Source organism: Pyricularia pennisetigena (assembly GCF_004337985.1).
Source record: "Pyricularia pennisetigena strain Br36 chromosome 4 map unlocalized Pyricularia_pennisetigena_Br36_Scf_6, whole genome shotgun sequence".
Classification (NCBI taxonomy): domain Eukaryota; kingdom Fungi; phylum Ascomycota; class Sordariomycetes; order Magnaporthales; family Pyriculariaceae; genus Pyricularia; species Pyricularia pennisetigena.
The window spans coordinates 2,913,342-2,937,819 of record NW_021940918.1 but is presented as its reverse complement, the minus strand read 5'-3'; the positions used below and the strand labels follow the sequence as shown (position 1 = coordinate 2,937,819).

General features: G+C 51.3%; 6 protein-coding genes across 6 annotated transcripts; 2 read left to right on the top strand and 4 right to left on the bottom strand.

The window, feature by feature from the left end:
• Positions 1 to 1,086: 1,086 nt before the first annotated feature.
• Positions 1,087 to 2,144, bottom strand: PpBr36_06461 (uncharacterized protein; the record flags this gene model as incomplete). The annotated part of the gene is made up of 4 exons (XM_029893606.1): positions 1,087 to 1,364; positions 1,434 to 1,550; positions 1,617 to 1,815; positions 1,917 to 2,144. 4 exons carry the CDS (start codon positions 2,142 to 2,144, stop codon positions 1,087 to 1,089), a joined length of 822 nt encoding a protein of 273 aa, XP_029746065.1.
• A 4,577-nt stretch (positions 2,145 to 6,721) lies between these two features.
• PpBr36_06460 (uncharacterized protein) lies at positions 6,722 to 10,255 on the top strand (the record flags this gene model as incomplete). Its single annotated transcript, XM_029893605.1, has 1 exon — positions 6,722 to 10,255. One exon carries the CDS (start codon positions 6,722 to 6,724, stop codon positions 10,253 to 10,255), a length of 3,534 nt encoding a protein of 1,177 aa, XP_029746064.1.
• Positions 10,256 to 10,935: 680 nt separating this feature from the next.
• PpBr36_06459 (uncharacterized protein) lies at positions 10,936 to 11,525 on the bottom strand (the record flags this gene model as incomplete). The annotated part of the gene is made up of 2 exons (XM_029893604.1): positions 10,936 to 10,986; positions 11,073 to 11,525. 2 exons carry the CDS (start codon positions 11,523 to 11,525, stop codon positions 10,936 to 10,938), a joined length of 504 nt encoding a protein of 167 aa, XP_029745994.1.
• A 583-nt stretch (positions 11,526 to 12,108) lies between these two features.
• Positions 12,109 to 13,556, top strand: PpBr36_06458 (uncharacterized protein; the record flags this gene model as incomplete). Its single annotated transcript, XM_029893603.1, has 2 exons — positions 12,109 to 12,534; positions 12,642 to 13,556. The coding sequence occupies 2 exons, from the start codon at positions 12,109 to 12,111 to the stop codon at positions 13,554 to 13,556; spliced, it is 1,341 nt and encodes a 446-aa protein (XP_029745777.1).
• A 1,598-nt stretch (positions 13,557 to 15,154) lies between these two features.
• PpBr36_06457 (uncharacterized protein) lies at positions 15,155 to 16,573 on the bottom strand (the record flags this gene model as incomplete). The annotated part of the gene is made up of 5 exons (XM_029893602.1): positions 15,155 to 15,328; positions 15,425 to 15,668; positions 15,771 to 15,959; positions 16,046 to 16,317; positions 16,427 to 16,573. Coding segments are annotated over 5 exons (1,026 nt in total), but the record flags the coding sequence as incomplete, so codon positions are not given.
• A 1,002-nt stretch (positions 16,574 to 17,575) lies between these two features.
• PpBr36_06456 (uncharacterized protein) lies at positions 17,576 to 23,953 on the bottom strand (the record flags this gene model as incomplete). The annotated part of the gene is made up of 3 exons (XM_029893601.1): positions 17,576 to 20,476; positions 20,546 to 21,003; positions 21,070 to 23,953. 3 exons carry the CDS (start codon positions 23,951 to 23,953, stop codon positions 17,576 to 17,578), a joined length of 6,243 nt encoding a protein of 2,080 aa, XP_029745784.1.
• Positions 23,954 to 24,478: the final 525 nt, after the last annotated feature.

The window sequence follows — 24,478 nt, the reverse complement described above, 5'->3', positions numbered from 1 at the left end:
TAGAGAGTTTGTGCACGGGCCTTCGGTGCTGTTTAGACAAACACATGGGACCATGTTCTGTTGGTCAACCAACATCGCATCTTAACAGCTGGACCTTTTATAGTGGTCAAAAGACGGATTTATACACTGTATCGCGACGACATATCGCTTTCATACTTACTAAATGATGGAAACCCTTAGCTCAGCTGTTCAGACGCTGATGGAATATATTCAACTTATTCATTGTCGTAAACAAACTCGACGTTGACGTACGTCTTCAGAGTTTGCCATAGAACTGTCCAAATTACTATGTAGCCATGTGGTGGAACAATAATAATAACTCACGCAACACCCGAAATGGAGGAAATTCTGTTTTGTCACTATTTGACAGCAGGACTTAGCAACTAGCTGCAATGAATCTTATCATCATACTACTTTCTCATACAGCATGGTGAAAAGGAATTTTCTAGGTTTGCCCTAAAGAAATACTATTCTACTAGTAAAATACACCGTCTATCGATGTTTATTCACCCGGTGCATTGATTTCATCAAGTTGGGGATACCTCGGATATCTATATTAAACTATGGGCACAAACGGCGGAAGGGAAAACGAACTATACGAGTATTCCCGCCATGAAGTCTACCTCTTGCTTCTATTTAATAAAAAAAAAAAAAAAAAGAATTCTCCGCTGGTGCTGTCTTGCTACAGAGACTAGTCTGTATTTGTTCGCAGCGACGTCGGGACACTATTTTCGTACATGGTCAACAAGCCTAGCCCAAGTGATAAATGCAATTGGACAGTTGAAGAAGTTCATATAGACGCGATGTCTAAAACCAACCTTCCAACTCTACACCCCGGGGAAAGATCTAGAGATCTGAGCAAAGAGGGCTCCTGACGATATTGTGGAATCGGTCGTATTATATTAGTTGCCACATAAATGTTAATATACATTACAAGCTGCCGTGGCCACATGAATGCTAACGTCACAGCAACCTCCAGCTGGAACCCCTGAATCAGCAAAAGCAAACCTCTATCAGCACAGAGGTGCGTTAGATAGAAGCTAGGGGAGTTCTATACACGACAATGAATCATCGAGCATCGCAGCTTCAAACACCGGCTGTTCGAATGGGGCCCTTATCTTTTGCTATGCCCATAAGGTGTTCCCATTCGTCCTCGGAGACCTTGCTAACGCTCAGGCGGGATTGCTTGAGCATCTGCATGTTCTGCAGTGGCTTTCCAGGCCCGGAACCCAATTCTCGCAGTTCCTTAAGCGTAATGGGTGCAGCAAACTTGCTCCGGAACTCGACATGAACAACGCTCCATTTAGGGTTGTCAGGCTTTGAAGAGGCGTCGTAATAAGGCGCTTTAGAGTCATGTGCGGAAACTAAGTTGTGTTAGAATATCCTCCTGGGGAGAACAGGAAAAAAATGCAAACACAATGTCATATACTTACAATCGGGTGAATGCTCCTGGACAACCTCCATCGTTCCTACGATTCCAGGCTCCTTGCAGTTTGAATGATAAAAGAAGGCCAAGTCGCCCTTCTTCATCGCACGTAAATTGTTTCGTGCTATCCTGAGGTCAGTCTACCGCGGTAATGAGTTCTCTTATCTTCACAATTAGATAAGGTACTCACCAACATAGTTGCGGATACCATCCCAAGGTTCCGGCTCCGACTTTGCGGCCAGGTCATCAATAGAGAAGCTCACATCGACACCGCGCTCAAAACGTGGCTCTGGCTCGGCCTTCATTAGCCAATACTGCCTGTTGCCGTCGCCCGTCCCTGCAACATCCTCGGTTGACTCTGATATATTTCCAGCAGTAGCCGGTGATCCCTGAGCAAATGCGTTGATGAGAGGTGTCAGTCATGGACTACTAGGAAAGGCTGGATCTCCAGAAAGTTGTGAGATTATCATCGTAAGGCAAGGTCACGGACCGAGTCGGAAACCTTGCTGTCAGCACCATTGGCCTTGTCCTTGCCTGTAGGTCGCCGGCGTTTGGCATTTTTGGCCACTACTTTCGGCGACTCTTTGCCGGCTTGAGCAGACGATGGAACCAATGCCTTGTCGGCAATCGCTGCTCCTCTGGCTCTAGCGGAGCGACGCAGTGTTGGCTGTTCGGCGCTGTTTTCTTCGAGAGCGCTCGCTTTTCGTTTGGGGGCCATAGCCAATCACTGCTGCAAACCTAGATAGGCAATTGAATGTGTCAAGCCAATGTTTACGTTTGAGCCACATAAATGATGCACTAAGCACGTTACGAGGTTCGGTAACGACAGGGTTTGTTTGAGGTCGAACTCAGATCTGGCAAAGCACTGGCCACTTTCCAATTTCTTTGATCTCGCTACAACTATTTCTAATAAGAGCATCCCGAATTGTGTCGTAGCGTATAGACCCAAGAGAATGAGGATTAATTCGCCCGTTAAAAGCAGGGGTAAACTTCCCATGAATATCTGTTCTCTTTTGAGCTACTTGCAACTCATAAATTGTGAATACAGGCAGCGTGATCCCTCGTCAACATCTCAAATTGAGCGTTGCTACTGGCGCCATGTGATACAGCACTGTCGCATGCAGCGGGATGCGTTGGCAGTCCATTCCAGATGGGAAGGTAGAATACTGCATTTAAGGCCTAGACCCCGGGATCCCCAACGGCTTTGCTTACCCGGGGCTTTCGTCGTGTAATTAACACGATTGTGTATAAATCAGACACTCCTGGTTTGACTTTTAGGTATGATGCTGGGTCTGATTGTACGCATGTACAGTCCCGGGAAGAGTCTGGCAGTAGTTGATCGCAAAACGAGATAACGAAGCCAACTCAAATGCCGTCTGAGGTGTAGCGCAGTGGAGTTTGTCATCTGTGTGGGGGTCTTTGATCGTCAGGGCATGCGTCAACACGCATATGACAGAACTAATTAGATTGCTGATGCAATTGCGCAAGAAAAAGAAAAGAAAAGAAAAACCAAATAATAAAGTTGTCAGAAGGGATAAAAAAAGAGGGGTTGAATCGTTTCGACAGTTTTCATCGTCGAGCTTTACGCCGTATGGGATTCAAGCATGCACCCGTCCGTTCATACATTCGTGGTGACGTTACCGACATATAAAGTTGAACAGGTACCTGGCATAGTCCACTGCTAGCTTACGGTCGTAGGGTCCATCCCACGCGGGTTGGGACGAAATACTGGATAATTATGTGATTTTCCCGAATTTGACCTAATGGCTTCTGCCACAGGCTGATCTCCATCCATCTCGGAGCGATAATGTTTCAGCCAATGCAAAGACTGGGCGCTCCCAAGAAGTATTCTTTGAAATTTGGGACCTATCAGGCTTAAACCCGTCAAAGACGAATGTGCATTCGAAAGGAAGGTTGCCGGCTTCACCGAGAGGGTATGAGGAACCTGAGAGGAAAGCAGCCCCCTTAGGCCAGGACTGAGTAGGTTAGGTGGCTGCCCTAATCTAGCCCAACCGTCGTGGCCGCGCATCATGACGACTCAAGGGATTCTTGTGTGCTATAATAGCCTTATTAGCGTAGCATCGACAAACAAGCAAAGTACAAGGAAGAAATAAAGGCTGAAAGGGAGGCAAATTGATCGAAGCAGTGCCGCTGTTGCGGCGGGCGCAGGCGGCGGTGACGCTCAGCTTTTAGATCAGAAACACAAATGGAGACACAGGCCGTGTAGGGAGCAGGCAGGGATATCGGCAGAGCCTATCCAACAACGACGGCTGCCTTTTCCGTCATTCGACGGTGAATCAGGCCCAGTTCCAAGATCGAATGGATCATGATGGGGACTGCAGAGTCGTACAGGCGTAGATCAGGAACGAATGAATGGATGGCAGGGTCGCAGGAAGTGGGAAACGAAACGGCCCAGGCGTGAGAAAGCTGCGAGAGGTATAGCATGGTCGTGAATGAGGTCGGTCGGCCGTTGGCAACTTTGCGTCTTCCGCCATTTGCGACGCACCCTTATGATGTTTCAACACGATGTTTTTTTTTTTTTTTTACCCCCTCATGATCCATTATAAATAAACATCATAGCAGAGAAGGCACAACCAGATGAAATGAGATTAATGCCAAATCGTCCATTTCCTCCGCAAATCGTCGCTGGTTTGAGCGAACAGAGTAGGTACCCTGCCTCGTGCGCATGCGGAGATTTTTCCTTAGCGGGCGGCAGGCTTGGTTGGGGCTGGCCCTCCAGATGAAGACGCTCCAAGGGTACGTGGTGGGCTAAATGCACACCTCGTTAAATGGCCAACTGCCCCCCCTCGTCCTTCGCACAGGACTGACGTTCTCACACTCTTTCTTTTCTCATAGTTTTCTGCTCTTATCTGTTTCCTGTTTTCTTCACCGTTTGTGCTGCTTTGTTGTTCTTACATCGCATATCTTCTTTTCCTCGTTTTGCTGCCGTCTATTGCCGAACCTGTCTGTTGTTGTTTTCTTGCTTACAACCCCAGTCCCGATCCGGCACTCTATATTACAGGCATACCTTAGCGCAGGACAAGCAACACAACGCAAAATGGTGCGAAAAAGACGCAGAAACGACATTGGAAGTCCCATTTCCCGAGCAGAGGGATGATTTCCTGACCACCGAAAAAAAAAGCACACATCTTCCTTTCTGGTTGCCTATCGACGAGAATAGCCCAAGGGACCGAGTGTCTGTCTGGGCCAGTCATGGTTTTGGGCTGCCGGGGGCCCTGGACCAGGGTCCGCCCTCCACCAGGACACGCCATCTTCTGGGATGGAAACCTTCACAGTTTACAGCCAGCTAACGGATCAGGCTTTGTGAGGACTGCAAATCTAGCAGTCACTGCGGATTTGTCAAAAGTGGCCCCTTTCCAATTCATCGTCGATTGATGTCTCAATCGACGTGTCTTGGCCTATTTACATCTTGGTATGGCATTTCTTCCCGGGAGTTGGACCAAGAGCAATGACGGAGCATGCAAGTTGATGGAACCACTTTTGACGCCTCAAGCTTGCCTGGTTCGGAGCAGCAGCGATTTATTGGCGGGGTGTCTTGCTGCTACGCGCTTTGAGTGATAAGCGACAATAACTGCAATTCACAGTTGGGCAAAACCCTTGGGGTGACGGATCTGTTTGCTGAGAAAAAAAAAAAAAAAAAAAAAAAAAAAAAAGAAAAAAAAGAGCTTACAAGTTGCATGGGAACAACGTTTTCTCCAGATTGACCAGCAACTTTAGCACTGTCACTTGGGAAGCTCTGTGACCAGCTGCCATGGAAGGTTGTTGTGGTGGCTTTTGGCGTCGCACCCGACATTCCTCAGACACCCAAGAGAAAATGGATTCAACAAGCCAGAGTCCGAAGAAATCTGTCCGGGCGCACAACAAAGTTTCGAGGTATTCATGTTCAGCTTGGCCTCACATTCATGAGACCGCAACTACAAAACGACTTGCGTGGCCTGCCTGCAGTCTATTCTGCAGCGTCACAAGCAGTCAGTCTCTCACGCGAGGGGTGAGGTCAGACATTTTGCGCTCGGCACTCATCTTGCTCTCAAGCCATATAACCTACATCAAACTTAAGCCAGAAGAGTTCAGCTGCAGTTGCAATGGCTGCAGGCGCCTCAAAAAACCCTACAGTTATCACTCATTTGATGGGCAACCCACCCAGACAGGCACAAAATAACCGTCAAACTGCCCCTAATGGCCGGCGAAGACCTAATAGCATACATACAGCATGCATGCGACTGACCAAGGTCAAGACTGGGGTTTTGCCAGCCTTGTTAACAGAGAGATTCATATTGTGGCACAGTAGCCATTGGGACGGCCGACTTTGATGCGATGGGATGGGTCTACTTTCTATCAAAAGTGGAGACTGCCGCAGGTCTCAGCAATCGCGTGCATTTGATTGGCTTCGACTCATGTTATAAAACGCTTTCGCTTAAAACCGAGCTAGTCCACTCATGGAAAAGAGGGAACAGCGGCGGGTTGGGGCCAAGGAGAGCAAGAATACAGCCGACCCGGCTGGCCAGCAAGAGCGCAATTCTCGCATCACAGTTCACACAGTTCAGTTCATCCACACACTGAACGCGCGCCTTAGGTAAGACCTTCCCCTTTTCTTGCTCTCGTTTTCGCCAGCCCCGGCCGTTCGGCGATGCAATAACATTTGTATTTTGTCCCGTGACATTTTCCCGTCAATTCCCTAGCCTTTTCTGGATGATACGAGGCTCTGATTGCCGCCAAAGTTGATGGTTGCTTGTTCCCGACAAGTTGCGATCGGGTGGCTCCATTAACCAACGCGCCAAAAAATTCTGCCTCACCATCTCAGCAGCGTATCCCTCGCCTCCTCCCTGCCTTACCTTTCTGCCAGGCTTCTGTCTCTCAACCCCAGTCTAGCGGAACCCACACGTCTTTTCGCGCGCGCGTTTCCCACATAGGAAGAGCCGCTGCGACTCGTGCTTGCTGTTTGCCTGGCCCCAAAGGATCGAGTACAGCACTCTGTCCCAGCACCCTACCCCCCGACCACTTTCGCAACGAAGAAAAAAAACGCCCCATACCCGGCACAAGCATTCACACACACGCACCACACACACACACACACTTCATCCGCGACGCGACGACTCCATCGCGACAAGTGCTTGCCGTGTCATTTTCCATCTCCTTTTTTATACTTTTTGTATTCGTACCTGTATTTGCAGACTTCAAACCAATGATCGCTGCTAATTCCGCGCCATCGTAGTCGCCAGATGGGTCGGGCTCTCTCCTCTTCTTGCTCCTCACCCTCTGCTTCTGCCTCTCGCCATGAGCTCCTGGATGAACGACGCCTCAGCCGCTCTCCCCAACCATAATGGCAACGGCTTTACACATCACGTCAGCGATCCTTCCCAGTCTTCAGGAGCCATGATGGACCCGTCTGCCTATATGGCCAATTCGGGCCAATTCAATCCCGCCGCCACCGCGCAGTTCGGTAACCCTCAACAAATGCTCGCGATGCAGAACGGGAACATGCGCAACCAGCCCGGCGGCTTTCCCAACCCCGTGTATCAAACGAACTCCGTTATCCCATCGAAGCGACCTCGACCGCGTGAAGACAGCCTCGCGGGCTCGCCCAGGCCGGCCCCGGGAATGGCGCCAACTTCTCGCGCTGAGACGCCTCAGCAAAATCATTATGCGAATTATCCACCGCAGCAGCAACAACAACAGCCTCAACAACAGCCTCCCCAACAACAGGCGTCACAGCAATCACAACAACAACAGCAACAAACTACTTCCGGACAACCATCTCCATACCCTCATCTTCAGACCAATGGGTCGGCTAACGCGACTCCTTCCCCAATAATGGCAAACCAAATGCGACCTGGCAGTGTACCTCAACGAGTGTCAACAGCATCTCCCCATCCGTATTCCCCTGCAGGCCAAAACTTCGGACATCAACCATCACCTGCGCCCTCTGAACAAGGCGGAACGCCGCAGCCGAACGCGTACATGCAGCAAGGGAATTACCCTCCTGCCTTTAATCAGCAGTTTGCACCAAGTCCGTCTCAAGCGCGACATACCCAAAGTCCTATGGGGGGACAAATGCCTGGGCAGATGGGTGGCCCCATGGGAGGGCAGATGATGCCTCAGCCGATGGGCCACTTACCGCCCCAGGTCGGGCAAATGTCGCCGCAGCAAATGAGCCAGATGGGCATGATGGGCCAGATGCCACCACAAATGTTTCCAGGTCAGATGCAACAAATGAATCAAATGCAACAAATGCAACATTTTCAACAACTGCAGCAGATGCCGCAGGCTGCAAGAGACCAACAGAAACTCCTCCAGCAGATGCAGATGCAACGTCAATTCCAGCAGCAGCAGCAGCAGCATCAGCAGCCACCTAACCAACATAGACAACCCCAGCCTCAGCAACCCCCGTCACAACAACAACATCCTCAACAGGTGGCTCAGTCGCCTTCAGCTCAAAAATCTCCTGTTCCGCCATCGCCACAGGCTCAACCGCAAGGTGTGCAGATGTCTCCGCAGATGGCCGGTCAAAACCGCAATGTTATGGCGAGGCAACAACAAATGCCCAACGGCCAGATGCCGTCGGGCGCGATGCGTCCTCAGCCAGGCCAGCCAATTCCACCTCAGCCTGGCATGCAACGAGGTCCACCTGGAGCTCCCGAGTTTTTAGAAAAGCTTTCTCAGTTTATGTCTAAACAAGGGCAGCCGCTTGACCCGAATCCAATCATCGACAACCGACCAATCAGCCTGTGGAATCTCAGGCAAGCCGTTGGTAAGCATGGTGGGTATCGCAACGTGACGCAGAGCAACCTGTGGCCCAATGTGTCAAACGCGCTGGGTATGCATCCTATGCAGTTCCAGATGGCGCCGGCACAACTTCGACAGATCTATGAGAGGAACCTGCTTAGGTTTGACGACTACATGGCTCAAGGCCGCGCAAAGCAAATGCAACAGGCGCAACAACAGTCACAACAACATCCAGGTATGCCTGGTCACGTCCAGACCCCCGGTACACCCACGAAACCCGGTATGCCCGGGCAGATGCCGCCAGGCTCAGTCATGAGCCAGCCGGGTCAGCCACCTCACTTGGTGCAGGGTCAGCCGCCGGCTCCAGGGAAGCAGGGGCAACCGCCCATCATGAATGGTTTCTCAAGCACGGCAGTGCAGCCTCAGCCGCACCCAGCTGCGATGCAGGGTCACGCGAGGAACAGCCTCTCCCGCAGTATGCAAGGGACGCCGACCCGTGATGATTTCCCAGGGCAATCCCCTTTGCCAGCCAAAGCCGTGAGATCCTCACTTTCGGGTCCTTCGCCTCTTGACCCCGGTCCTAAGAGAGAACCTATTCCAGCCGAAGATCCTTCTGTTTATAAGCCCATCGTGCGACAATGGAAGGAGAACGAGTACGCAGGCGTTTACTATGGCGAATCCTTTGAGCTTGTCACACAACGGTTGAGAGAGCTCCGGCCAGATATTCCGCCTCTAGCCGCCCTTGGCAACATTGATTTGCATGCTCTTTGCAGAAGCCTCCAGTCTGGCATCCGTGCCGAGGTCCGTGTGGCACTTGATACAATCGCCACATTCACCGCCAGCGAAGCCCGCCAATTTCAAGTTGACCTTAATCAGGCTGGCGAGCTCATTGAATGCTTATTGGAATGTGCCGAAGATCAACTTGATGTCCTGGTCGACAACACTGTAGAGGTCTCTGACGAGATCCTAATCACCAATTACGAGGATGTCATCCGTGCATGCCACTTCGAGAACTCAACTATGCACGATGAGCCTACGCCGGGGTCAGAGGAATACGAGCTGGACCGAGCTGTTGACCGCTTGTTGTGTATTACTACAATCATTCGCAACATGTCTTTTGGGATCGTCGAGCAGGACGAAGTTCGTACCCGGTCAGTCCTTGCTGAGGAAGAAGTAGTTAAATTCTTGTGCACCCTGATACGATATCTCGGTACCAGGAACATGTTACTTCGGACTCACCGCAATACCCTCGACTTGATGAAGGATGTCGTAACTATCCTTTCCAACATATCGACTTGCGTCGAAATCTCGGAAAGAGAACACGCATACTGTTTCCTTCAGTTTGCTCTAGCGTTTGCGCCTGCGCCTGCGCCTAATCTCACCGCCGATTACCTTCACTTCCCGCCCTACAACCCTAAGCTTCACACATATCTACCGGTGGCCATCGAAGCCTTTTCGAAGCTTCTAGTCAGCAAAGAGCAGAACAGAAGTCATTTCGCAGCTATTCTGGCTGGAGACATGTCTCAATCAGTGCCATATGAGCTCTTGACCCGTTGCTTTGGCCTGGCTATCTCATTGATACCCGAGCAAAGCCTTGATGTCAATAGGGCACCGGTTCCCGAGGCGCGAAAGCCTGCGTTGATGCAAGGTCTGCTAGTAGCGCAAACCATCCTCAGCCTTGCGCCTAGTCATGATTCAGAAGTTGTTCGAGCATGGCTGTCGAGTGGGTGCGACTTTGTCCAGAATCTCCACAGGCTCACGTGGCACATGTGCCAGCAGTTTGAATATATCAAAGAGAAAGTTCATCAACAGCCGAGGACTGGCCATGGTCGCAACCGGGGACCCCCTCCACTACCACACCAAGCATACGACTGTCTGTATCTGGCCGCTTTGAGTTCATCGATATTAAGACGTCTTGCCGAGAAGGCAAGAGATCCAGCCGATCCGCAGGGGTCCATACCGCCCAAAGTCGTGCCGAGCAACGACTTGGTCTGTGAACTACTCAAGCTTCCTTCGGAAGAATGGACAAAACCTGATGTTCGTGTTTTGCAACAACTTGTTGCGGCGGCCTCTTTGGATGATTGATGCGGATCATTGCTGAGCTCATATTCTTTTCCTTCGACTGTCTACTCCAGCGTCTATCTGTCGCAAGAATCATGTTCGACGGGGTATACTTTGGCTGTCATATTCTCGGTCGAATTTGCTCAGCGATAAAACTTTATGGATATAGAAGTTCTTCTCACGGCCCAGTTCTGGTTTGTTCAGGCATTCGTACGGGAGACTGTCTGAGAATGAATTGGTTGCTATTTAGGGTTTCAAGGTCTGGTGTTGTTGGTGTTAATTGTCCTTCCCGCTATGGGTAAAATTCTACACCGATTGTAGGGAAGACTTTTGTGTATAAGAATTTAGCGTACATCTCTATATTGTGTTACATTTAGCCACCTATCTTTCGTTTCCCTCGACCGCACCACGCTGTACAGTGACTCCAGTTCGTCAAATGCCAACGTCAACAAGACGGGGACCGTTCTCCATCTCGTCTACCTATTTCGCAAGCTGTAGTAATACAACACTGGAACGAGTACTATTATTACATAACCGTGCCACAGAATGAATGCTCTAAAGCTCAACACTGTAGACCGGCCACGAGGCCTTGATCCCACCGCTAACTATTTTTGTGTCAAGCGGACCCTTCTGTCTCATGGGCTAGTAAGGCGATACTCTTCGTACGAAGCAATGTGCCCATCAATACCAAGATTTGAGGTGCATCAGAAACCCTTAGACTGCAGATAGTCGACGATGGCCGTTTTATGTTGGCCCTGTGAGTCGAGGCGAGGGAACCAGAACCGTCAGCAATTAGTAGAATTAGACATTTCAAACAGTCAACCAGCAAATCAAATCATACCTTTACCCAGACATGGTTCGTCACGTCCCTGACCTGTATCTCGGGCGTGCCGAGCAACTCCACGAGCTCATCCCTCAAAGTATGCGCGTCTCCGTCAATCTTGCGGATGAGCGTCAACCAGGGCTGGGATGACTTATTGATCAGGTAAACGGGAAGCAATTTGGAGGCGGTGCGGTTGACAAAGAATGGGCCCCGGACTTTATTGCTCGGCCGCGGCGTCGCTATCGACTTGTTGGGCGGGTGAGGCCTGCGCTCCCGCCGCGTCAATGCCGGGGTCTCGCTTGATTTAGAGGTCTGTGCCGGTTTCTTGGGCGTGGTTGTTGCTGTAGAGGCGCATCTCCTCGAAATCGGGGTGGCTGTCGTAAAGGAAGAGAGTGTAAAGGCGGTTCGGGGAGCGGCGGCGGCGGCTAGCCTCTCGAGGGGCGTGGCCCTTAGGAGACAGCGGCCAGACATTTTGTATCGGACCAGTTTTGAGGGATGAATGCGTCGCAAAGCTGGTATTAAGGGGCTTGGATTTGTCAATTGGCGAATATGACAAACCAGCGGGCAAACCGTTGACGTCGTCGCCAAACCGTCGCGAATCAGTAGCTAGCTGCCTTGGACTAGCTGCAAAAGGGAGCTGTCTATCAGAGAAAGTAGTCTTCACCGACCTGGCAGAAAAGGGACCCGGAAAATCCTCGGGTCCGCGCGCGCACCCTGACGTGGGAAATTTTTGGCTGCCAAAATGTAGGCGCCAATGATTGGGCGTGCTGGGGACCCGTTTTGTGTTTGCGCACCAAAAATTACGGTGCCCCACGACTCACAACTCCTGCTCCCGCCTTCCCCCACTATTTGGAAAATCGGATTCGGGCTGGCGACAACGACGATTTTGACCTTGCTGTCAATTCAAAGGGCGACAAAGCGAAACTAGAGAGGAAAAAAGAAAACAAGAGTGCGACCATCTGCACCTTCAAAAACTGAAATCAAAGCCGACTCGACGGGAAGTTAAAGCCGATTTCACGAATCCCACCACCAAACCCGCACAACATCATCCATCATGGCGCCGTCCGCTGAAAGCGAGGATAACTCGCTCGCCCAGTTCGACCTCCTCCCGAAGTTGGTCAAGAACCTCGACCGCCACTTGATCTTCCCGCTTCTCGATGCCGCCAGCGCCCAGTACTACGATGAAGAGACCAACGAGCCTAGGGATGTCGAGAAGGCGCGCGAGATGACCAAGGCCAAGTATGAGCTCCTCAAGAAGACAAACATGACCGACTACGTCGCCAACCTCCACTGCGAGCTCGAGGGCACCGATGAGCCCCCTGCAGAGTTTGCCGAGAAGAGGCAGAAGGTCATTAAGCAGCTGCAGGAGTTTGAGGACTCGGTCAGCAAGTTGAGGGATCTGCTGGACCGCGAGGAGGTCATCTCCAACCTGCGTAGCGACAAGGTGGCCAACTTGGAGTTTTTGAAGAAGGAGCACGATGTAAGGATTTGAAACGCCTGCGGCCCCAGATGTGTGGAAATCGTGATCAGCGACTTCAAACACATATACTTGTATTCCGACAGTCGTTGACATAACCCTTTTATCAGGTCACCATCGAAATGGTCACAGCACTGTACGACTTTGGCAACTTCCAGTACAGCTGCGGCAACTACCCGGCAGCTGCAGAGCTTCTGTATCAGTTCCGTGTCCTTTCGACGGACAACGACAAGGTCTCATCGGCGACGTGGGGCAAGCTCGCATCTGAGATTCTGTCTGGAAACTGGGAGGGCGCCATGGAGGAGCTTAAAAAGGTCCGCGAGGATATCGACTCGAGGCTTTTCAACAACCCGTTGGCGCAGCTGCAGCACAGGACATGGCTGACCCACTGGGCCCTGTTCCCTCTGTTCAACGATGAAAACTCGCGCGAGGCTCTTCTCGAGATGTTCTTCTCGCCCAACTACATCAACACCATCCAGACGTCGTGCCCATGGATCCTGCGTTACCTGGCAGTCGTTGTCATCGCCGGTCGCGGGCGCGCACGCAACACTGGCGCTTACCAGAAGCAGCTCAAGGACGTTGTCCGCATCGTGAAGCAGGAGGGCTATGAGTACTCCGACCCCGTGACCGACTTTGTTCGCGCTCTCTACATCGATTTCGACTTTGAGGAGGCACAGAGGCAGCTCCCTCGCGCCGAGGAGGTCTTGAGGACCGACTTCTTCCTCATGTCGATCGGCGACTCGTTCGTCGACGCGGCGCGCCACCTCTTCTTTGAGTCGTACTGCAAGATCCACGCACGCATCGACCTCAAGAGGCTCAGCGAGCAGCTTGGTCTCAACGTGGACGAGGGCGAGAAGTGGATCGTTAACCTCATCCGCGACACGCGCCTCGACGCAAAGATCGACTTCCAGGAGGGAACAGTCGTCATGAACCACCCCAACAGCAGCGTATACCAGCAGGTCATAGAGAGAACAAAGGGCGGTTTCTTCAGAACCCAGGTCCTCAGCGCAGCTGTCGCGAGATAGAAGACGCGATAGTTCTGTTGTTGTAATGGAAGAAAAAAAAAAAAAAAGAGACAACCCCAAAACAAAAGATTGTTCTTTAAATCACACCCGTTACTCGCTTTCTTCCCAGCCAAGGAACCAACTTGTTAACCTCATCGGGAAAGAGAACAACACAAGATTGTTTCCCAGGTGATGGCTGACAACTAAGGCCGGTTTTCCCCCGATGAACGGGGATTTACAATGCTATTCAGTAGCTGCGCATGTTTGATGTCTTTGTCAAGTTGATGATGAGCCGGTGGGGATTTTCCGGGGGTTTTTTTCTTTTCTTTTCTTTTAATGCATTCTGGTAGGCGTTCTGGGCGTCCCGGTTGGCTTTTCGATTTGGCAGATGCACTGCGAGGCTGAAGGATGGCAAAAACAAGAAAAACTATTCACTCTTCGACGGGAGGGAGATGGTTGTTGCGTTCGTCTGGCTGACGGACTTGGTTGTGGATTTTTCTCTGTAGAGATCACAAAGTGGCGACGGAAGAAACTCTCTAGACCTAGATTTGGCCCAAAAGACACCTGTCACCGAAAACAAACTCTTATCTATAATTTTACCATGGTCATGGAAATTTGGGATCTATGTGACTCCTTATCTAATAGTTTATGGAACCAAATTACACCTGTTCTGGGTCTAATCTAGAGATCCAGTCTTGGAGTTTTCACCTTTTATACCCCAGCTTGCACCCCCGCGGGGCTGTTCAATATAATTAGACGAAGAAGCAAAGAAGGCCAACGTGCCAACCATAGGGGTTGGGGAAGCTATTCCGTATTAGACTCCTATCGGACGTAGCTATCAACGTGTGCTGCGTGGGAGCTCTAGTGTGACCAAGCGTGTAGGTTCCCTCGTTCGGTCCCGCGTTCTCGATGGTGAACTTGTGAGTGCCTGCAAAAATGTTCCGTGTCATTCAAGGGGAACTTGGCCTTGCTTAGAGTCGTCCTTGAGTACGCCGCGTCGAAGGCTTGAATGATACCGGCACCACAAGACAAAACACATGTTTGAGAAGTTGCCATGGTAGCGCGAGATGCCATGGCCCTCAAAGCTGTCACAAAGGTCCGGATCGAATCCCGCTCGTGTCAGTGAATTGATGGTCCTCCAACGATATTAGCGAGCCGAAGACTGACTGACCTTGAACCGGTACATCTACCCCAGGTTCGAAATCAGAGTCACCGATAAAGTCCCATCCTCTTTCAACCAGAAAACTGGGACACCCAAACAACCCCCGAGAGTCGTGTGTTTCCCGTCGACGCCGGATTCAATGATGGCCGCGCGCTTGCCATTATCCTTGATACCCCTGGCATGTAGCATGCTGATCTGGGTGTAGATATGCGGCCTGAAAGTGTTGACATTGCTGCTGTTTCCTAGAAGACAAGGACTTGAAGATTCGATCGTTGATCAATCATTTCATAACAGTTTGATTTTTTTTGTTATCTTTTGATTTCACAAGATCCAAAAAGAACGAAAAAAAAAAGTCATAAAGTCATAAAAACAAAAACTCCTGTCGTATCATATCTCATATCTCATTCCTTCTCATCCACAAACATCCAATCCTCAGCCTCTCCGTCTGCCCGTCCCTCTATTTGTACATCTTGATAGAGTTGAACAGCCAGTAGGCCTCCTTGTAAGCCTGCGGATTGGCGCCCACGTAGGCGTTGCACGAACCGCCCGACGCCGAGCCGCACTGCGGGTAGCCCTCCATCTGCGCCTTGTAGTCGTACATGATGGCGCCGCAGAAGCTTGTGTTGATGATCTGTATTGCAGAGAGTCAGCTTTTTGAAATTCAAATCCCCGCCACACAAAAAGAAAAGCCAACAAAAAGGTCCAAGTTTCCGAACGGTGTTCTTACAATCGTCAAGTCCTTAAAAGTCTTGCCCACGTTGCAGGACGAGCTGGACCGGAAGTCGGCCTGTGGAGTCCCCCACAGCGACGGGTTGGGCCTCCCGGATGTGATGTCGGACGTGATCTTGTTCCGCGGCAGGAACCAGACCCGGATACCCGTGGTGTCGAGGAGGAGAGCGTAGATGCCGCCGCCGCCATTGTTGAACTCGGTGCCAAACGAACCTTTTGCTCCATTGACACCGCAGCCAGCACTGTTAAATTGCAAGGAAATGTCAGTCCAATGTTGCTATGTACCTGCCAAAACAGAGTCCTTGCCCCATCAGACAAAAAGAAAAAAAAAAAAGGTTGCTTACGGATTGCTCGGCGTCCCTTCGCATCCCTTGAGCTCACAGTCCCTCCTCAGCTCCGGGCCCTTGAGGTTGGGGAATGTACACCTGCCACACGTGTGCAGCGAGACGGTGTTCTCAGCCTGCCCTGTCCATCCGTTGCCCTCGAGGAAATCGATCTCGCTGATGGGGTCCTCGTTCATGTTATATGCCCAGCTAACAGCCCAACCAATGGGTCAGCAAAAAAAAGTCCCCCGGGCTTTTTGTTCTCCAGAATGTCTCGTAGGAAGAGGAAAACTCACAGAGCAGGCCAAACACCACAAGCATTCCCGGGCATGTGGGCAATGTCGGCAAGCAGCAGCCCTCCGCTAAATGTCTCGCGAGATTCAAGTCGTACGCTCTTGCGGCCCCTGCCGTTGACCGGAACCTTGTTGGTGCTGTCGACGCCAATGTACATCTGGTTGCCGCGGTACGCCATCAAGCCGCTGTTGAGCGCCTCCTGCCTGGTGGCATAGTCCACAAAGCCACTTGTAGGGTCGCCTGTACCATATCCGAGGTTGTTGAAAAACGTGCGCTGTGTTGCGGTGAAATCAAGTTCCACCCGTTAGCAGAGAGAGAGAGAGAGAGAGAGAGAGAGAGAGAGAGAGAGAGAGAGAGAGAAATAAGCATTGCCCGGCACTCACATCCCGAACTTCGAAAAAGTCGAAAAAGTTGGTTGACCTGTCATAGCTCTTTACAAGCTTATACTGCTGCGCGCTCGCAGTCATGACGGCCGAGAGGAGAATGAAGAGAGACTTGTACTTGTATGAAGCCATGATGACTGTTGCCCTAACTGGTACAGTTAGAATCAGAGCAGAGTATAGAGATTGATGTTTCTAGTTGCTGTATGAAGAGCGTTCTGTTTGAAGCCTGGCATATACATTTTCTACATCATCGCGATGTTCTTGGTGTTTTTATATCAATCATCTCCATCTCCAAGTCGAGCCCTCGTCCCGATGACCATATCCGTCTTTGCTTGCTACACTCGACGTTGAACAAGAACATGGTAGCTTCCGGTCTCGATAGTCGCCTGAAACCGAACTATCGAATATGCAAAAGGACAAAGACAGCCAATAGTGTGTTACTCGAGGCGCAAAGTTCGTGCCTGGAATTGTATAGTCGAGAACTCGCTCGACTGAAGGCGCCACCCTGAGCATTGCAGTCAGCAATATACCAAGATATCGAGTAGAGCTGATGGTTGATCGTGATGCCGGTGGCTATCACTTCTACAAGGAGTCTGGAGAGCTGAATCAGATAGTGTCCAGCGCTGAACTAGGCGCCCGGGAACGTTACCAGATCCAGTGCTATATTCTCAAGCCTAGTGTGCTGTGGCATCTTTTCTTAGCTAGGCAGTCTCAAGGGCCGTGCCGGATCCAGCGCCTCCAACGTCTTTTAGTGTGGCCGCTCCCGGGCACCGTTCAAACCTTCTTTTTGGCCCTTGCATGCTGGTTGCCGGTGGCGAATATGTAGCTCTGATTTTCCCCAGGCTGCCGAGATCCGTGCGAGACGTTTTGTTTCCAAAAACGACTATTGAATCGTACTGCCGTTGACCAGTGCCGCCCTACACGTGCAAACCATACTGTCACGCCTTGCTCACATCTAGACTAATACTTTTAGCCGTTGAATAGATTCGCCAATCGCATTTCGAAAAGCTGAAGAGGCATCAAGCACGGATACTTTTTTTTTTTTTTTTTTTTTTTTTTTTTTTTTTTTTTTTTTTTTTTTTTTTTTTTTTTTTTCGCCCAAAATGTAGCATCTGTCATTGCTTCGTTTCGTCATCGCCATCGCCATCATCATCTGCCCTGACTCGCCAGCCATGCCTTTCCCTTCAGCATTTCGATGACACTATCTCGCATCCACCAGCCGTTCTCACCCGCGACTCCATCGCTGATAGGTTCCGACGAAGTATGGTCACTGATGGTCCGCACAGGCTCTGAAATTTGCACTCCTTTACCCTTGCCATGCGTTATTTTGACTTCAGCTGTTTTTGCCACCTTCTCCCGTGCCGCGGCAGCGCGCCTCTTTTCTGCCCAGCCAAACAGCAACCGGAGACCCAAAAGCTCATCGCGTCCACCAGCCTCCAGTGCCTCCTCAAGTACGAGCCTTGCATCAACGGCGCTGGAGCCCTCGTCACCGATGGCGCATCGGTCCAGTACTACAGCACGTTCCGCATGTGTGAGTCCTCGGAGTGATGGCAGGCTGAATACCCATTCGAGAGGGTCTACGTCAGCCTTGCCAATCCTAATGGAGCTTGTAATCTGTCTCCCGGCAGCTGCTCCAGCGCGTGCAGACCCGGCATCGATGCCCCCCAAAGCGCCGCCGTTACGTCTTCCCAATGCTTGCAATGTCGCCCCGAAGACACTGTCGCGAGCCGGACGTCGACGAAGATGCAAACAAGGGTTGGCGCGGAAGGCCGTCATCATATCGGCATTCGAAGATTTGCCTTTCTTTCCCCTGACATTATTTCTTGGGGCCCGAGGAGCCGATTCTAATGTGCCGGTATCCTTGAAGACTGGGTCGGATGCAGTGAAATCTATCGTCAAGTCCCAGTACCCCAATGCCGCAGCGTCGGTACGAATTGATGCAATGTCCTCCAATGGGGGTAGGAGACAAGGTGTGTTCCGCCGTATGAGTAGATGAGTGAGAGGCCTTGATGAGTGCGAACTTGTCGTGGAGACCAGTGGATCGCTAGACTTTTGCTGCCTCGAACCCTTTTTCTGAGCCTTGACTTCAGCGGGTTGGGCCTGATGACTCCTTGTCTTGGCACCCGATTTGACGTCAAACGCTGTGGTTGTAGTAGCAGGTTCGGTTGCCTGCTTAAGCTGGATTATTATGGGTACAGAAATTGGCTGGCCGGTCGCCACATCCTTCACCACAAGGCATCGTGGCTCTGTAGCTAATACCCAGAAATGGCGGAAAGCCTGTAGGTGGGACCGATTATCCTGCACATTCGCTGGAAACAGCGGGTAAAAAGCGACAAGGAGTGCCGCAATGGCCAGGTTGCTTGTACCAAAGGTCATGGTCCCACAGCCCAGGAAAAGAGCGCCAACAGCAAGATGCGCAGCCATGTGGTTTCCATAGGTTGTGTGGGCGTCATCGCGACCGTGCAGTAGTCGCAGTCGTCGCAGCACCATGAGATCACCTGTACCGGCCATCACGGTCGCACAGGAAAGAGCCAAGACATCGATGCACATACGCGCGTTGCCCCTTGCCATCTGTGCATCAAAAGTAGTCGCCGGCTGCCGCATCACTCGCAGAAAGCCATCCAAGTAGTGGACCAGCACATCACGGACCCGCTCATTAGCCGAGCCCGCGAAGCGCAATGCCATGGAAAAACAAAGACCTGCCACGATGGCAAAGAAGGGTAGATCGCTGCTCTTGAGGTTAGACGCGGGCCAAGAACTATGCATCTTGCGATATTCGGCAGGGAGGTTGCTATGCACCCAGTTGATCGACGGCTCGATCTTGCTCCAGAGAATCAGGTTCTTCGCAACGGTCCGCAATAGGAGCATGTCTGGACGTACGTAGTCGAACTGCAAGATCGAATCCGGAACATCCACTTTGCGTGCCACGATTGGGTCCTCTGTTTTCATGAAGATGAGTGCAAGTGCCACGACTGCACCGGGAGCTGATCGATCTAGGACGTTGACCACTTCCACCCTCTTTGCCGCGGATGCCACTGTTAGCAGCTTTTCTGTCAGGCGCATGTCGTGTAGTCCTTTCAGATCAGCCCCTTTTCCTAGGTTTATAAAACCCAAGGCGAAACCGGCCGCCAGCCTGTAACCTTCATTTCGCAGAGGGTCTTCTTCATCTTCGTCGTCAATGTACTGTATCTCTGACATCATAACCTCGCTCATTCGACGATGCTGTGTGTTGCAGTACAATAACCCAATGCCCATTATTCCTGTCGTCTGAGTGAGATGAGACAGGTTGAGCTCTGCTGCACCTGGTGGGAGCATCCTTGTGACGTGAACCGAGAGAAGTCGTGTGATTAGAGAATCCATGGTTCCGATATAGGACGCTGCAAGTCCCAGAAGCAGCCCTATGGAAGTCATAGTGTGTTTTGGCGTCAAATATTTAAAAGCCACCCATTTGGCCACTGACTTGAGGTGCCCATTGAGGCCGAGGGCTAAAAGAAAACCAGCGTGCCTATGGTTCAAATCGTTGCCTGGCTTGTTGTAGAGAATCCATGAGGTATCGATTCCTTTGGCCTGGGGGGATATAGCAAGCCCTGCGGCTACTCCTTGATGGAAGAAGGCCCAGTTGACCTTCTCTTCGGTGAAGAGAGATTTGTCCACGCTGACCGACACGTTTGCCGGTTTGATATTGCAGCTTAACTGGAATCCACTGATTGGGAATTTTTGTGTCAACAGTGGGAAGCGCAACGAGTAATACAGCATTCCTCGCCCGGCAGGTATCGCCAGTGTACCCGTCGCTATCGTAGCCACGAGTTCCTTCTGCTTCTCGAGGTATTCTGCATCTGTCCATTTAGGGTTTGGTTCAAGCCGCAGAACCCTAGGTTTGTTGGTCGACAGCAGGTTCTGGGCCTCGTTGAGACGGCGGTCGTCTTTGAACAGGGCGCGAACAACCGCTTGACGTTCATTTCCTTCGCCGTCCTCCAGGCCCTGGCTGCTGAAATCTTCCAGGTTCCTGCAAATCAACTGCAGGTCCCATTGGGCAACATGTGATGGATTCTGGTGTGTATGCGTAAGTAAACGGGCAAGATTGGGGCCAAGGTTTGCGGCTGGATTCCAAAGACTTACACTATTACAGAGAACAGTGTCTCGGAAGAGCCTATCTGGCTGAAGAATTAAGCTAATATCAGTGCGGTTGACCAGCTCAAGGAGTTCCTTTGGCCAATGCTGTGGAGGGTGAGATTGACACATGGATATGGCATCTCTAAGCGGCGTAGCTATAGCTTCGGGAAGGGTTTCTAAGACCTCGCCAGTGATCCCGCACTTGTGCAAAGTCTCCACGGTCTCAGCGTGACTGCTTGTAGGAGTAAGAGATCTGAAAAAGTCCCGCAGCATGAGAGTCCGAGGGGTTATATTGCTCCACCTGCGATCATCTAGCCCGTCCTTGTGACTCTGCGTTGCAGTCGAATAAACGTCCGCGAGAGTTGGGAAGGGTTCGCCATGGATACCGCCAACCTGTTCTTGAACCCAGTCAAGTATTGAAGGAATCTTCTCAGGCTTCGGCAAGGGAGGGCTCAAGTCCAAGTCTGCAATGAAAAATCAAGATTAGAAGAGTGATTCATTTGGTAACTCCTGGACGAACGATCACTCACCAGAGTCATGATTAGATTCAACTCCGGCCTGTATGCCAAGTTCATAAAGCTGCACAAAATCGTGCCACTTCAGCCACCTTGCGATCTGACAGGCGACTACTCTTATATCAGCAGGACCTGGAAATACTGATTCGGAGTCCAAAGTGTTCAGCTTTTTCTCCTCGAGTATAAGATGAAGACCCATCATAATGCTCCAGGCCGCGCTTCTTCTCGATTCGAGACTGCGCCCAGTGGCGGTTGGCAGATAGCCATCTTTTCCGACCAGCTGAACGCCAGTCGCGCTGGCCATGAACTCCCTCGCGAGCTGTATGTGCTGATCGATGAAATCGTTTGCCTGAATGCTCAAGCGGTTATCATCCCGGCTTACAAGCGATGCATACTGTTGATCTTCCAAAAGCCAACGCCAGCCCTTGGATTGCATCCATGCAGGAGAGACTAGTGAGCGGGGAGTTTCAAACTCCTGCATTTGATTCCATTTGCTAGAGTTGTTCGCTGACGTGGCATTTCTTGTGATGCGAGGTTTACCTTGACGGTCTTGGGAGACATTTGCTGGGTCAAGCGCAAGGAATAAAATGAAAAGCTCAATGACGCAGCAAGACCATTCAATGTTAGCAACTTGATCCTCGTGATTTTCAGCCATCCATTGCATGATATGCCACCAGCCAGCCAGCATGCGCTCTCCGTGAGAATCGGGCAAGATGCTGCGGCAAACGTCAAGCAGCTGCCGGGCTTGAGGTACTGTGGGCTCGAGTTTGATCTGAATCCGATGGAAAGTACCAGCCTTGTCGCGGATGTCCACCATTCCATGTGCCTTGCTATGACAAACGGCCTCTAGCTGCGCACCCGAAAGGCCAACGCCGATGGACCTCCTCCCCTTCCGTTTCTTGTCGTCGTACCGACCAGCAAACTCGAGACTGTGAATATTGTCATAGTAAAGAAGAGGTAGGGTGACCTTGGTAAGCTCGCTCCACGGACCCTGTATGCTCAGCTCGCGTTCACCGGCCATGTCCTCTGACAGTATCAGGATCATGGACTGATCGCCGTCTATCACTTTGCACGAATCCACGACACTTTGGGCTCTCCTCAATGGGCCCCAAGTTATTACCATGTCGGAATCCGGAGGAAGTGCTCGGTTGGCTCCGAACTTGTTGGCTGACTTTGGTTTACTCTTTTGTTTCCGCATCTGCACATGTAGAGCTTGAAGCTGCAATCGCTTGTCGACCGGGTCCTGTATACCAATCAAAAGATATGTGCGATTATCTTCGTCGACTGCGAACGGCGGGCCGACGACGACGAAAACTTTACACTGTGTTCGAGCCGGACGACTCGATAGGGAATAGCGAACATTAATGTTGTCCATAGGAATGCTGTGGATCTTGTTCATATGGATCTCTTTGGACAGACCGTCAACAAGGTCTAGATCATCCAACCCAATGTTTTGGAATCCATCAAAATCACCTCCAGTCCGTAAGGACTCCAATATGTCAGAGGTAGGCGCCTCCAAGAAGCCGTTGTTTTTCACGCTGTAGCTGCCGCTAACGTTTAGAGGCATATAACTGCCGCTAACACGTCCTCGTAAACTGCTGCGGGAGTCTATTCTCCGGCCGCCTGGATGGGTTATCATTGACTCGTTGGCAAACGACGCACGCTCATGCGATGCTGAGAGGTCCGCTCTTGCGAGCAGAGAGCTGACACGACGGGACTGGCGCCTTGTCACTTCGCCTCCTGTGTCACCATCCATTGAGAGGGCTTGTTCTAACGACTTTTCAACACGTTCACTCCTCCTTGTCTTTTTCATAGGTATTTGGGCGCCGATGCTCTCACGGAAGTTTGTGTTGACAGGACTGGTGGCACCACTAAGTCCCGGCTGCATCGAACTCCTCCGTCGACCTCCGCTTGGCTTGGGTTTTGCGCGTCTTGTGAGGATGTCGTCAGGCTTCAAATATGATAGCCTCCAGATGGTGTAATTGCTCGCCTCGCGATTGACAGTTATAGCCAAAACCAAGTCTTCTATATCGTCACATGCCGACTGTCCAGGCTGTCTGACTGTTTCGACATGTAGGATTTCCTCTGCCGGGTCTAGAAAGGGGCTCTTCGGGGTGCTTCTCCGCTTGTAGCTTTTCATTGATTTGTCCGGCTGTGTGACTACCAGACCGAGCTCCGAGAAGGGATCGGTCAGACACACCAAACGAGGCCACTGTGACTCGTTGATATGCATACCCGGTTCCAGCAGATCTTCTAGCGTGGAGCTCAGTCGCAGGGGCAAAGTCTTGGGCTTCCCCATCCCTTCGGTCGAAAACTGCAGCTGCGTGGTTCGTTGGGAAACCGGGGAAACATGAGGCGAGATGAACGAATTGGGCGGCACACGTGGGAACTTGAGAGCAATCGGTGAGGAGTTGTCGGCTTGAGACTTGCGTTGAATAATAACCCCGATCGGTGCGGCACAGGCGCACTCGACCTCAAAGGGCATGTGGACTACATGACTGGTACCAGATAGGAAGAATATGTGAGCTTGAGTCTTGAGGAAAACCACAAGCGCTTTGGACAGTGACGGAGTCTTGTCTTGTGTAGGTTCGCCATGTTGGGGGGATGAGGTCCCCGCGTCTCCTTCGGGGGTGGGAAACTGTGTAATCAGAGCTTGATTTATCGGTTCGCTCTCAGCCGCAAAATTGAAGCTTTTCCTGAAGATACCACCTCGAGACCACAAGACTGTGGTTTTGGTGACCAGGAGCTCATCCTCGCCATCATGCTCGTTTTGGGAGGTGTCTGGGAAGATTTCCCAGCTGTATAGGTCTGGTGAGGGGTCAGGCGGCAGAATGTTTTCGCTGATGGCATGACCTAGTCCTGTTGGCTGGTGAATCCCGAACGAGGTCACCGAAGCCATCTTGCCTTGATGCGCTCCATAAGCTTCTGCTGAGCAGGGCTCTGAGGAGGGGTACCTGAGCAGCTACAAGAGTCGAAACGATGCCTCTGGAGTGTGCTACTGTAGAATGATTGCTTCTTTGGATATACAGACCCTACAGAGCCAGACGACGCCTTGCGGAATATGTCATTCACAAATGCAGGGCTAATTGGAACCTTCTGAAGACCCTGTGGAGAACGTGGCGCTTGCTTGTTGACACGGAAAGACCTGGTTGCCAGCTCGACTGGAAAGCTCGCTGCATCCCAATTCGCGTCAACATCGCACGATTATCCGATGAATTTCGCAACGCGCTTTCCCTGACCATGACCCTGCAGTTGCCCAGTGAATAAGGTTGGCGGGGTACACTGTGATTGGTGCGACCCTGGACAAGCCGCAACTTTAGTGGATTCTCACGCCTGAGGCACGCATTGCTTGGGCCGTGACGTAGCTTCGGGCCTCGGCCAGTGATCTAGAACTAGCATAGCTGCTAAAGGTCACTCTAAAGGT